This window comes from Bufo gargarizans, chromosome 4 (genome assembly GCF_014858855.1).
Source record: "Bufo gargarizans isolate SCDJY-AF-19 chromosome 4, ASM1485885v1, whole genome shotgun sequence".
Lineage (NCBI taxonomy): Eukaryota > Metazoa > Chordata > Amphibia > Anura > Bufonidae > Bufo > Bufo gargarizans.
In genome coordinates this window covers 367,669,662-367,682,479 of record NC_058083.1, presented here as the reverse complement: position 1 = coordinate 367,682,479, position 12,818 = coordinate 367,669,662, and the positions used below count along the sequence as shown (strand labels likewise).

Sequence of the window (12,818 nt, the reverse complement as noted above, 5' to 3'; positions counted from 1 at the left end):
GAATTTGATCGCCCAGCCCTAGGCTACAGCTGACTGACCTTTTAATAGGTTGTTACTTTTATGTGTATGCATCTTATTACGTTCTGGATAAGGTAGCCTTTATACGTGTATGGACACTCTCTTCCTCTTGGGGAGTGGGAGAGCCAAAGGGACTACTTTTGTATTGTATTATTTACTTGAAAATTAAATTATAAATGGTAAAAAAAAATATATATACTACTACTGCTTATAATAATAGTAAAAAAAACTGCTTAATGTGACTATATTTGGGATTTGGCAGATTCTAGCATGATCCTGTTCACTATTCACGTGAATTAATTTATTATTACTATTATTATTAGTATTAATCTTGGTATTATTATTATTAGTATCATTATTATCTCTTAATGTCTCCAGACTGCTTAAAGAACGCTATATATTATTTTTTACTGATATACTGAGTCTGACTGTTGGGGGTTTGGTTTTCGGGTACCCCTCCAAACTGTCGGACTGTCGGCAACGCATAAGGACTCGGCTTTCTTTGGCAGATCTGTAGCGCTGAATGGAGCTGCAAGTGGCTATGTTTTAATACAACAGTGAAAGCTAATTTTGTACAGTGTTGGAAAATTAGTACCATATTAGCTTCTAAGTAAAGGTGGCCATATACACTAGATAAATGTTGGCTGGGCTGGCAGACCTGAAGGCAGAGGTCACAATAGACCACTGTTCAGGCCATTTTACTGCCTTAACATAAGTCTCACACATTACACGACTTTTCCCTGCCATTCATTAGTTCAGTGCCCGCTGAGAATGGTGCCTGAAAAGGCCTATAACAAAGCTCCTTACAGCAAGGAGCATTATTGGTTGGTTTGCCAGACCTTTCAGCACACTGCTGTGGAGGAAGAGCGCAATCTACATGTATAACTACTTGCGCACACCATCTGCACAGGGCAGCTCTACCAGCACCCAGAGCACCATGTACAGGAACTACAGCAGTGCCTACCCCACTACCGGTGAATGGCGGCTGTGCCTGCAGTTTCTACACAGGATGAGCCCAGTAAGGTAGCTGCCCTTTTTGTGTGGTGAGGGGCACTGTGGGTAAAGTGTACACAGAGCATCAGTGCGAAGATGTTACACTATGTGAATTCATCCGTCATGTGGCGTATGGCCTCCAGTGTGTGTGCTTTGACCAGGAGGAAAGGGCCTGCCCGTGGAACTGCCGTTTTGAAGTGGCCCTGTACATGTAGAGGGCAGTAGGGTTTGTGAGAGGAAGACAGTGAGTGTCAGAAAGGCCTGTGCCCTGCTGTGTACGACATGTCATAGGATCCACTGGTCTCAGAGCGTTAGTTTCCTGGAGTCAGAGCACCCAAAGATGCCTGTAGCCCCCAGAGATCTCTGCAGCTGTATTCCACCTGTAACCGTACTCATTTATGACCTGTCTGGCTTGTGTCTTAAATCCCAATAATAAAGTACACAGAAGTCGGGTGCAGCATATTGGACTGTACTTTATAGGGGCTTATTAACTCAGAGGGGGAGGGTGATATGATATTTACATGGGACTGTATGCTGGAGGAAGGGAAGTGATGCTGATTACGTGGGATTGTATTTTGGAGGGGGCTAAATGGAGGGGAGAGATGTTATTTAGACTAGTAATGGTTCCCCTGCATAAATACTTATTTCATAAGTATACATAAATCTTGGGGCATCTTTTCACCATCGCTATTTATTTCTGTCCATTAGATGAGCAGAATGACAAAAGTAATGGAAGTGGTGGATTGGGCACATAACTGAGTTGTACAGACTCCATGGACTATAATGGCATCTGTTCAGTTTCAGTTCTTGATTTGCCTTTTTACCAGACAGTCTTGCAAGCAAGGCTTTTATGTCTTGGCTTTTTGACAAAATCAGCAACAGAGACCCCGAACTGAGCCTCCAACGCAGATGTGAACAAGCCCTTAACATTATGTAAGCCTGTGTATTATTTATTTCTATTACTGCAACTTTCGTACCCTTCTCTGCTAAAAATGCTCCTCTAATATAAGAAGTATTTTTACTCTTCCGGTAAAAAAATAAAATGTAAATGCAGATGTGAGAAGATCAGGCAGTTTATTTTCAGTATGCTTGATCCTTTAGCTCTCAAGGGAGATGAGCTGTTTGTAGAGGTGCCAGTGTTTTATTCTCCTTTGCAAACACATGCATCTTTGGCCAAGTGTTCATTTATATAGGGGGAGCGTTGTAAGGGCTCATGCACACTGCCATTGCAATTTGCGGTCCCCAATGCATGGGCAACATGCATGTGGATTCTGCAGACTGATCCAGACCTGTTCAACTTTAATGAGTCCGTGATCTGTCTGCAATGGAAAAAAGTAGGACATGTTCTTTTTTTTGCAGTGCGGAGTCATGGAGAGAAACCCCACAGAAGCACTCCGTAGTGCCTCCGTGGGGTTCCGTGCCTCTGTTCTGCACTGCACCTTCCTGATTGTGGACCCATTCAAGTGAATGGGTCTGCATTCGTGATGCGGTGAGCACACGGCCGATGCCCGCATATTATGGACCGCTGTTCGCAGGCCGCAATACGGTCACAGCTGGGCAACGACCGTGTGCATGAGCTCTGTCAGCTCAATGTTCTTCACCTTCTTCCATTTTGGCAAAGAACATGCCATTTTGATTTTAGATATTTTTTCAACATTATTTAATAGTCACATTACTAGCTTGATACATTTTCTTCAAGTTTCTTCATGGCATCCTTGGGGAATAGTGACTGTATAGAGATGGTAAAATAGTATACATTTATCAGTGTCAACCTCTTTAGTGCCTCTGTAGCAGTTCATTTTCAGCAAACAGGAGATGAATTTTGAATGAAAAGGGACCCTTAACATGCAAATGATATATAATTGTGACCACTCTGGTTAGTCTACAGGGTTTTCAGCAGGGGTCGAGTCGAGGGGGAACGCGTGGGAACGGCGTTCCTGCACTTTTTTCATGACAGGAACGCCGTTCCCTTTCATCATGGTCTGTGTGCGGCGGGGCAGGCAGTGTGCGGCGGCGGGCACTAAGATGAGCGCTTCCATTGTGGCAGTGAAGCGCTCATCTCCATGGTGATCTGTTTCTGTTTATATCGCTGTCCTCAGGACAGCGATACAAACAGAAGGCTGCGGAGGAGCAGGACAGGGAGGTGTGTCCCTTTTCTGTTTCTCTGATAGGCTGCCGGCACTACTAGGCCGGCAGCCTATCAGAGGCCGGCGTAGGCGGCGCGATGACGTCATCGCGCCGCCGGCCTGAGCCGTACAGCGCTGGAGTCAGGACACAGGCTGGAAGAGGCCTGCATCGCTCCAAACAGGTAAGTATAAGTGTTCATTTTTTTATTTTTTTAACTATTATACTGGCACATGATTGGGGAATTTGGGGGGGGGGGGGGCTCGTATTATACTGGGCTGGCACATGATTGGGGAATTTGGGGGGGCAGTGGAATTACTGGCACAGATTGGGGGGGGGTCTGGTATTACTGCCACATGATTGGGGGGGTCTGTCTGGTATAGTGGCACATGATTGGGGGGGGGGTCTGGTATTACTGGCACATGATTGGGGGGTCTGGTATCACTAGCACATGATTGGGGGGTCTGGTATTACTGGCATGTGATTGGGGGGTCTGGTATTACTGGCATGTGATTGGGGGGTCTGGTATTACTGGCATGTGATTGGGGGGTCTGGTATTACTGGCATGTGATTGGGGGGTCTGGTATTACTGGCACGTGATTGGGGGGGTCTGGTATTACTGGCACGTGATTGGGGGGGTCTGGTATTACTGGCACGTGATTGGGGGGTGTCTGGTATTACTGGCACGTGATTGGGGGGTCTGGTATTATACTGGCACATGATTGCAGGGGCTGTTATTACTTTCTGATGAGAGGCGCTGGGGGGCTGATGAGAGGCACTGGGGCTCTTATCTGAGGTCTGATTGGGGGTCATTCATATTGGGGTCTGAGCTGAGGATTGATCTGAGGTCTTATTAACATTGGGGCTGTTAGCTGAGGTCTGATTAACATTGGGGGTCTGATTAGTGGTCTGACCTGAGGTGTAGTAAAAAATATTTTTTTCTTATTGTGCCCACTTCCAGCCCGGAGCCTTGATCCGGAGCAGCTTGGAGAAAAAAGGCCTCACAGTCCCACACTCCTTCTGCTTGGCCAAGCCTGTCAGCACCCCTGAGTCTTCAGAACTGTAAGTAAATTATATATAAGGGGAGGTTTTGTTTTGATCACAATGTGTACATTTGGCTCAGTCCGCAGCGACACAAATTACAGCATGCTAGATTTTCTGTGCTTTTTTTTTTTTTTTTCGCTACACGTAGCTTTCAAAAGCCCATTCACATGTATTGTATTTTAAAGGGGTTTTCCCCATCTCAGACAATGGGGGCATATCGCTAGGATATGCCCCCATTGTCTGATAGGTGCGGGTCCCTATATATATTTGTTTATTTCATGTTAATTTTGCAGTTGTTTGTGTAAACTGGCACTTTACAATAAATGTTGCACTGAATTTTCAGATATATATATATATATATATATATATATATATATATATATATATATATATATATATATATATATATATATATATTATTTTTTTGGAGGGGGGGGGGGGGGTTTGCAGTGGATCTTGGGTGAGTTCCCACACTTTTTTCCCCAGGACTTGACCCCTGGTTTTCAGTATGTTAAGAGAGCACAGGGTTAATGTTCAGGTGATGGGTTCCATTTTTCTCTGGGGAATGGATGAGGGGGCATGGCAGAATGTATCATTCCCCACCCCCCACTATTGCTGACCCAGTGGGGGAATGCCCCTCCTGCAGCCCGTTGTCTTACAGCAAGACACTTCATACTGAGGAGAAGGAGGGTAGCGTGACTGAAGGCTCTCCTGTAAAGAGGTGTCAAGTAAGTAGAGCAGGCTCAGACAGGAGCCCCTCAGCTAAATCCTGGCATAGCCCATCTGTAAGTGCTGTGCTTGAATTTACCTAAGATCAGGGTGGAGGCAGGAGCAGTAATCTGTACAAAGCGCTCCACAGTACACACATACACCACCAACATGTCAGCATGTACAACTGTAGTTGCAACTTCAGATGGCTATTTCTCTATTAAAAAAACATTAATAAAGTAAAGTATATTACAAAAAAAGTACATAAAGTGTATTACAAAAATTATTTTTAGGATATTTAAAAAACTATTTTTTTTTATATATATGAAGTTTAGTTACTCTTTAAATGATTCTAAAAGTTGACTACAGCTTCACTGCTGCCACTTTCTTTCAGTCCTGCTTCTGCTGGAATCAAGTGTAAATTGAATAATAAGTGTGCAGTTTTGCTTTGTTATTGTTATTATTATTATTATTATTATTATTTTTATGTCTAGGCTCGCAACAATCTGGATTTCTCAATGCCTTAAAGGACAGCCCGGCAAGATATCCTTTACCTCAGTTACATGTAGTAAAGCTTTACCCATGGAGTTTAAAAGAAGGGTTTATATATAATTTGCTTGTACTTGTATGGAAAATTATTTTTGTAGGCATCGATTTATTTGTAGTGTGTCTGTGTGTGTGTGTGTGTGTGTGTGTATATATACATATCAGGGGTGGCCAACTCGCGGCTCTCGGGCCGCATGCGGCTCTTTGCTGCTTCGAATACGGCTCTTGCGGTGGAGTTGGGAAGCAGCTGCGCAGCCTAATAGAGAACATGACATGTGCCGCGTACCATGTTCTCTTCACTAGCACAGTGGAGAAAGAGGGTGTCCCTCCCTCTCCACTGTGACGCGGCTGCCACTGCCACCAATGGGGAGATGACAGGGAGGAGAAGGGGAGCGGTGTGTCTGTTACCATGGCTGCCATAGTCGGCTCCCTGCTGCGGTGTGTACTATGCACACGGCAGCAGGGAGAGTGTGAGATCCTATTCCCCATAATAGAGCTCTATTACAGTGAATAGGACAAGGGTTCTAGCCCCTAAGGGGACTAATAGTATAGTAAAAAAAAAAAAAAAAAAGTTTAAGTTGCTCCCTTTCCCAATTTTACATAAAATTTACAAACCATAAAAAATAAACATATTACATATCGCCATGCCCAAAAAATTGTGAACTATTAAAATATTTAACAATATTTCCTATGTGGTGAACACCGTAACAGAAAAATAAAATCACAACCGCACAATGTATAGCTTGTGGCTCCTGGTAGTCGGTGTTTTTTTTATTTTTTATCCTGGCTCTGTCCGTAAGGTTGGCCACCCCTGGTGTGTGTGTGTGTGTGTGTGTGTGTGTATGGCAAATCTTGTGACGTTTCAGCTCATACGAGCTTGAGGAAGGCTCGTATGAGCTGAAACGTCGCAAGATTTGCCATACTATGGGTGAATAAAACAGCTTGGATTTTCATCACAATTTGGAGTGCAGTCCTCTTTTTTTTCTCTTTTATACTATTGGGGATTGCCGTCACCACACACACACACACACACACACACACACACACACACACACACATATACTATTGGGGATTGCCGTCAACACACACACACACACACACACACACACACATATACTATTGGGGATTGCCGTCAACACGCACACACACACCCCCACACACACACACACACACCCCCACACACACACACACCCCCACACACCCACACCCCCACCAGGGGTGGCCAACCTTACGGACAGAGCCAGGATAAAAAAACAAACAAAAAAAAACCCGACTACCAGGAGCCACAAGCTATACATCGTGCGGTTGTGATTTTTTATTTTTTATTTTTCTGTTACGGCGTTCACCACATAGGAAATATTGTTAAATATTTTAATAGTTCACAATTTTTCGGGCATGGCGATATGTAATATGTTTATATTTATTATAAATTATACTGTGTATATACATCCACAGCAGCCGCCCCTTTATTAGTGACCTCCACAGTACCCCATCTCCTTAAGGCCTCTTTCACACTACAGTATTTTGCGTTCCGTATACAGTCCCTTTTTTGCGTTCCGTATACGGTCCGTATACGGAACCATTCATTTCAATGGTTCCGCAAAAAAACGGAATGTGTTCCGTATGCATTCCGTTTCCGTATTTCCGTTTTTCCGTTCCGTTGAAAAGATAGAACATGTCCTATATTTGGCCGCAAATCACAGTCCGTGGCTCCATTCAAGTCAATGGGTCCGCAAAAAAAACGGAACACATACGGAAATGCATCCGTATGTCTTCCGTTTCCGTTCCGTTTTTTGCGGAACCATCTATTGAAAATGTTATGCCCAGCCCAATTTTTTATATGAAATTACTGTATACTGTATTTGCCATACGGAAAAACGGAATGGAACAACGGAACGGAAACGGAACCACAACGGAAGCAAAAAACGGAACAACGGATCCGTGAAAAACGGAACGCAAAACACTGAATTCAACATACTGTAGTGTGAAAGAGGCCTAACAGTGATTTCCACAACATCCATCCCCTTAACAGTGGCCTCTATAGCAATCTGCCCCTTAACACTGACCTCTATAGCAGACCGCTCCCTTAAGAGTGACCTCCACAGCAGCCGGCCCATTTAGCGCTGTCTAGCCTTTAACGATGCACCGAAACATTAAATGAAAAAATGAAATAGGTAAAATATACCCGTGCGAAGCCAGGTCCTTCTGCGCAATATTCATATATTACTGCAGCTGGGGAATCTATTGTGATTTTTATCAACTCACTAATGTACGGACAGTTCACTGTCTGAGGAATGAAGGAACTGAAGTTGATACTACTGGTAGAAATATCTGTTAGGGTGGGGTCACACACAGCTTTTTGTGGCAATTTTGATGCAGTGTTTTTGAGCCAGAAGTGGATCCAGCAGGAAGGACAGATACAGTATGAGTTTACCCTTGATGTTTCCCAATCCCTCCCAACCCACTTCTGGCTTTGGCTTAAATAACTGTATAAAAAAAGCTGTTTGCTGTGCTGCACCACCCTTATGATGATGCTTCACTAATGTGGATCTTCCTTGACTTCTATTTCACCGTCCTTGAAGCTGTGGTGTGTTTTTTTTCTGTTTGGTCAATTGTTGGCTTGTCCGGTTTCCACACATATTTGATCAGCTCAAATCAAACTACCAATGAAGATGTAAGTACAGGAATTGTGCTATAGAGTATTATTTCTTTAGTAATTATGTAGTAGCAACAAATCTGGTTGTGTTTTAAAGGGGTTATATTACCCTGTAATATTACTACTAACCCTAGAGCTGGGATCATTTATGATGAGCATTAACCATTGTTTTGTGCTATGTAAATCTCATAAAGATATACTTTGTGTGTGTAAAAATATCAAAAAGGTAGAATATTATCAAAAGATCTTTTATTCCCCATGTTATCGCGATAGAATTTCTACCTTTTGCATATTGCCAGTCTACTACTACCATACTACTACTCGGGCGTAGCTATAGGGGAAGCGGCTGCTTTGGGGCCCATCTAAGAGGGGGAATAAAATATTTTCTTGTCAGAACCCTGTCAGCAGTGACATTGTAGGAAACGGACGGAGCCCCTGCCAGGCCTCGTTTGAGAGCACAATTGACTACCCTCAGGAGTCGGGAGTTGCAAAGAAGTTGCTGGGAGAGGGGGCCCCATTCAAAAATTTGCTGTGGGGCCCAGTCCTTTCTAGCTACACAACTGCTAGCCAGATATTAATACAGTGCTGAATGTTTTTGCTGGTCTGAATGGGGCGGGTCTATATCCCTACTTTTCTTAGTGTCCACTCTTTTCATCCCTGGCTTCCCTATCTGCTTAATTAGAATGTTTGATCCTGTAAAACCCAACCTGAAAGTTACTATTGAATGTCTTAAGATGACTTGGTTTTATATTTAGACTTCTCTACATGAAAAATGCCACTTGCTGAAGTGAGACAACCCCTTTAATTATATCATATATAAGCTCATGGTTTTCATGGTCATCCAGCCTGGGACACAATATATTTGCTCGCCACACAGTATTTTACTTGAATACAGTCATCCAGATTCTAGTGAGCCTGTGCAGAATGTAAGATGGATCTGTAGCACTTCCCATAGCAGTAAGTATTTTATTCTCCTTATAATTGCAGATTAAAGGTTCCTGGTCAAGTAAACGAGGGAAAGAAAACTATAATCCTTATAGCTATGGCAATATTTTCACGAACTGCTGCGCTGCTCTTTGTGGACCAATAAACCCAAGGTAAAGTTCTTGGAAGCCCTACCAGTGTCATTAGGCATGTTGCCTAGTAATACTAGCCTGGCTAAAGATGCCTTTCAACCCCCTTTAATGCGGACATTATTTCCATAGTTGTACTGGCCCTCCATATTTGTCACAGAAGCACAGCCTCTTTTTATCGCAATTTTGTCTATATAATTATTTTCTTCTTTGTTTTTAAGCTTAATTGACCGCAGAGGAATTGTGCAAGCTGATATGGCACCATTGGTCACACCATCCAATGGATTGACTATGTATGGTTCTACTCAATCCCAGAGCAATATGGTAAGATGAGCTAAGTATTAAGTCTTTCAGAAAAGCTGAGTGTTATGTGCTGGATCTCGTTTTAAAGGGGTTTAGACTTGAATCTATAGTACAGCTAATTACTGCAGCCGGAGAGCAGTCTAAAATGGTGTGCTTCATGTGATGGGGCTATTGTATTGACTGGCAGGCCATTGTACAACACGTGTTCTGAATTCCCAAATTGCTAAGTGTCAGGAAACAAAGCAAATAACATAATAAAAAGGCAGACGGGATTGTTTGACCTCACAGATGGGCTGCTGTACTTGTGGATTTCATATAATTCACGTGAGCACGCAGACCTGCCAGTAAAATCACTGTGTGCTCTGATTTCTTTAGCCTAGCACCCAGCTTCCCACTTTTTTCTCAGTTTTTTTGTGAACCTGTAGAATTATTGTATATTCACTTATAATGAACATGCAGTATTAATTTTATTTTTTCATTAAGATAATGCACACTTTAAATCACTGACATTTTGTAGCATGTGTACAATTTTGCCACAAAAACATGTCAAAACATTACAATTTTGTCATAAAACAGGTATAAAAGTTGTACATAGTTTACATGTAGATCATACATTATCCTAGCGTCTCCATGTCTTCACCTCCTTCGAAGATGAGGAGGGCCATGACATGAAGAAGCCAAAAACTGAGAGGGTGGGGGAAAGAAAAAAGGGTGGGGGAAGATAGATGGATATCCATAAGGTATCTATGAGTTCCCAACATATATTATATATATATTTTATATATGTCTTCTTGCACACACAAAGTGTTTTAGGAGTTTTCCTGTTGGCTTTGAGTCTGAAACTGCTTCCATGGTGCCCATAGTTTAATATATCTATCATTGGTTCTGTTAGCTAGGCTGTTAGCTCTTCAAAAAGGCAAATTTGGTTCATTTTTGATAGCCATTCCTGGAAGGACGGAGTCTCTTTACTGAGCCACTGAATAGGTATGAGGGCTTTTAGCTGCTGTTAATGAGTGAATAGGTTTTTCTTTGATGGTAGGTAGGATGGGCTTGGCCTTGCCAAGACAATTTGATCAAGTTTGAGGGTGAAGGAGGCTGACCAGACCTTTTGGATAGTTTCCTCAATCCGTTTCCAATATGCAGTAATAAGTGGGGCACTCATACCATATATGGGACAAGGAGCCAACATGTGTCTCACATCTCCAGGATTCCCTGGATTGCGATAGATTGTGTGTGTATAGAGATAATCTGGGGTTCTATACCACCGGGTTAGTAGTTTGTAATGGTTCTTTTGTAACCTGGCGCATGTCGAGAAACCATGTGATGTACAAAGAATAGCTTTTATCTCATCTGTTAGTGTAATGTTTAGCTCCCACTCCCAGGAGTAGAGGAATGCTGGTTTAAAACCAGCTTGTGGGGCGATAAGTAGAGTAGAGTTTGCTTACTTTCCTCTGTGCTGTTAGACCTACTGATAAAATGGTTTCCAATGGCGTACGTTGTCTTTTAAAGGAAAAAGGCCTGTAGGAAACTCTGCTGCTCTCTTGAAATGTGCTATATGAAGTGGGTGGCAGTATATTTTGTAGTGTTTCTTGTGATGGCATCACCTTAGAATGGAAGAGATCCATAATAGCGATATCGCTAAGCTGTTCCCAAAAATCAGCGTAAGACAAGTCGATGCTAGTTATAACAATAGGGAGTAGGCTTGAGGGGAGCAATGGAGACAGGGGAGGGTGTCGGCGCATCCTTCAAGGAAAACCAGACTTGACATATGCCTTTCAGTAGTGGGTCAAGGTCTGCGCGTCTAGGAGTGCCTGCTGTCGGCCACCATAGGGTTTTCTGCAATGAGGAACCTAGAGACTGTTGTGCCAAAATCTCCTAATCCAATTGTTTGCTAGGCTTTATCAGCTCCAACAATCTGTTTAAATGTATAGCTTTATAATAAGATACTATGTCAGGTAGGCCCATTCCCCCATAAGTCTGTTTTATGAGCAGAGAGTAGGGCAATCTGGGTCTGCGTCTTTTCCAGACGAATTTAGAGAACATAGATCGAATAGAGCTGAAGAAGCTGACTGGTATGATTGTGAGTGTATATAATATTTTTGGGATAATGTATGTCTTTAGAAGATTCTTGCGCCCCATCCGCAGTATTAATTTTCTTACAATATAAATTATTTTATTTACAGCTTAAGATGACCTTAAATCTTAATGTGTACATTATGGTCATAGAGTTGATCAGATGACTTTTATTTTTCTATTCCCACTTAAAATGGGAATCTCCCTGAAAGTAGAGTTAGAGTTTACAATGTGTATGACGAGCCTTATGTTCATTTTAAGTGTTTCTTAGCTTCAACAGAACAAAGTTTGTGTGGGGTGGACAATGTCGGTCTTTTCTTTCTTTTTTTTCTTCCCCTCCATTTGATACAACACATTTACATTTCTTATGTCGACATGTCTCAGAAGAAGTAAATTAACTATGTGCTTGGTTTCTTTAGCAGTTTAGTCTTCAGTTTCTAAATTCCGAGTAATCTGTCAGTTTTTTTTTTTGAGTGTCCACCTCTGAACTATGGGCAAGATAAACTAGTGACTGGGTATCCTTTGCAAATTTGTTGCCAAAATCTTGTGTTGAATAGCTCCAACACATGCCAATGAGTCCCCATATTAATGAGCTCCTGGCTCTCCCCACCCTCCTGAAAAACTGTCAGTCAGAGGCGGGAGAGCCGTGAGCTGTTATAACATAGCAGCAGAAACCGGTGACAGATTGTCTTTATAGACCTGTAGGCAGAAATAGGCTTTCTGTTTAGTTTGATAAATCATTAGCCCGCTCATCCAGTATGTATACCTCTACAGGAGTCTGGGCAGAACTTCCAGTTTAGGCGATTCCACTATCCACAGCATCTTTCAGCGCCATAAAGTAGTAAGTCTCTGAAATTAGTCACCTGCCTGCCACTGAGATATACAGAACTTACTGTTTAAAGGGAATTTTCATGCTCCATGTATTGATGGTAGTATAAATATGAGGCACGTGGAATATTCTTTAAAATTGCAAAGGTAATTTTATTAAGAGGTTCATGATCCAGTTTATAGAAAATGAATTGCTGCGTAACCTCTATCCATATATGAGCCGGACAATCCTGATATCCCTTCGTCCCTGACCAAAGAAACCCCAAGCCACCAAAGAAGGTCCCTAAGGACCGAAACGTCCGGCTCATATATGGATAGTGGTTATGCATACTGTTGGATGACTGTCGGGTCTTTGCTGGTACCGGGAAGAGCAAAACAGTGTGCAGTACTCCATTCTCTAATATACTGGCTCCATGTATTCAGAAGAGATCATCAGTTTCAGATCAGTGGAG

At 42.5% G+C, this 12,818-nt stretch overlaps 1 protein-coding gene across 4 annotated transcripts in view; it reads left to right on the top strand.

Annotated features, from left to right (window-relative positions):
• ZDHHC14 (zinc finger DHHC-type palmitoyltransferase 14) overlaps nucleotides 1-12,818 on the top strand; it is a 196,560-nt gene that overhangs the window by 103,886 nt on the left and 79,856 nt on the right. For all 4 annotated transcript variants that reach the window (XM_044292579.1, XM_044292580.1, XM_044292578.1 and 1 more), the window contains exons 6-9: nucleotides 5,382-5,430; nucleotides 8,005-8,107; nucleotides 9,077-9,186; nucleotides 9,384-9,486. In XM_044292579.1, coding sequence (XP_044148514.1) covers nucleotides 5,382-5,430; nucleotides 8,005-8,107; nucleotides 9,077-9,186; nucleotides 9,384-9,486 — 365 coding nt within the window. The remainder of the gene's footprint in view (nucleotides 1-5,381; nucleotides 5,431-8,004; nucleotides 8,108-9,076; nucleotides 9,187-9,383; nucleotides 9,487-12,818) is intronic.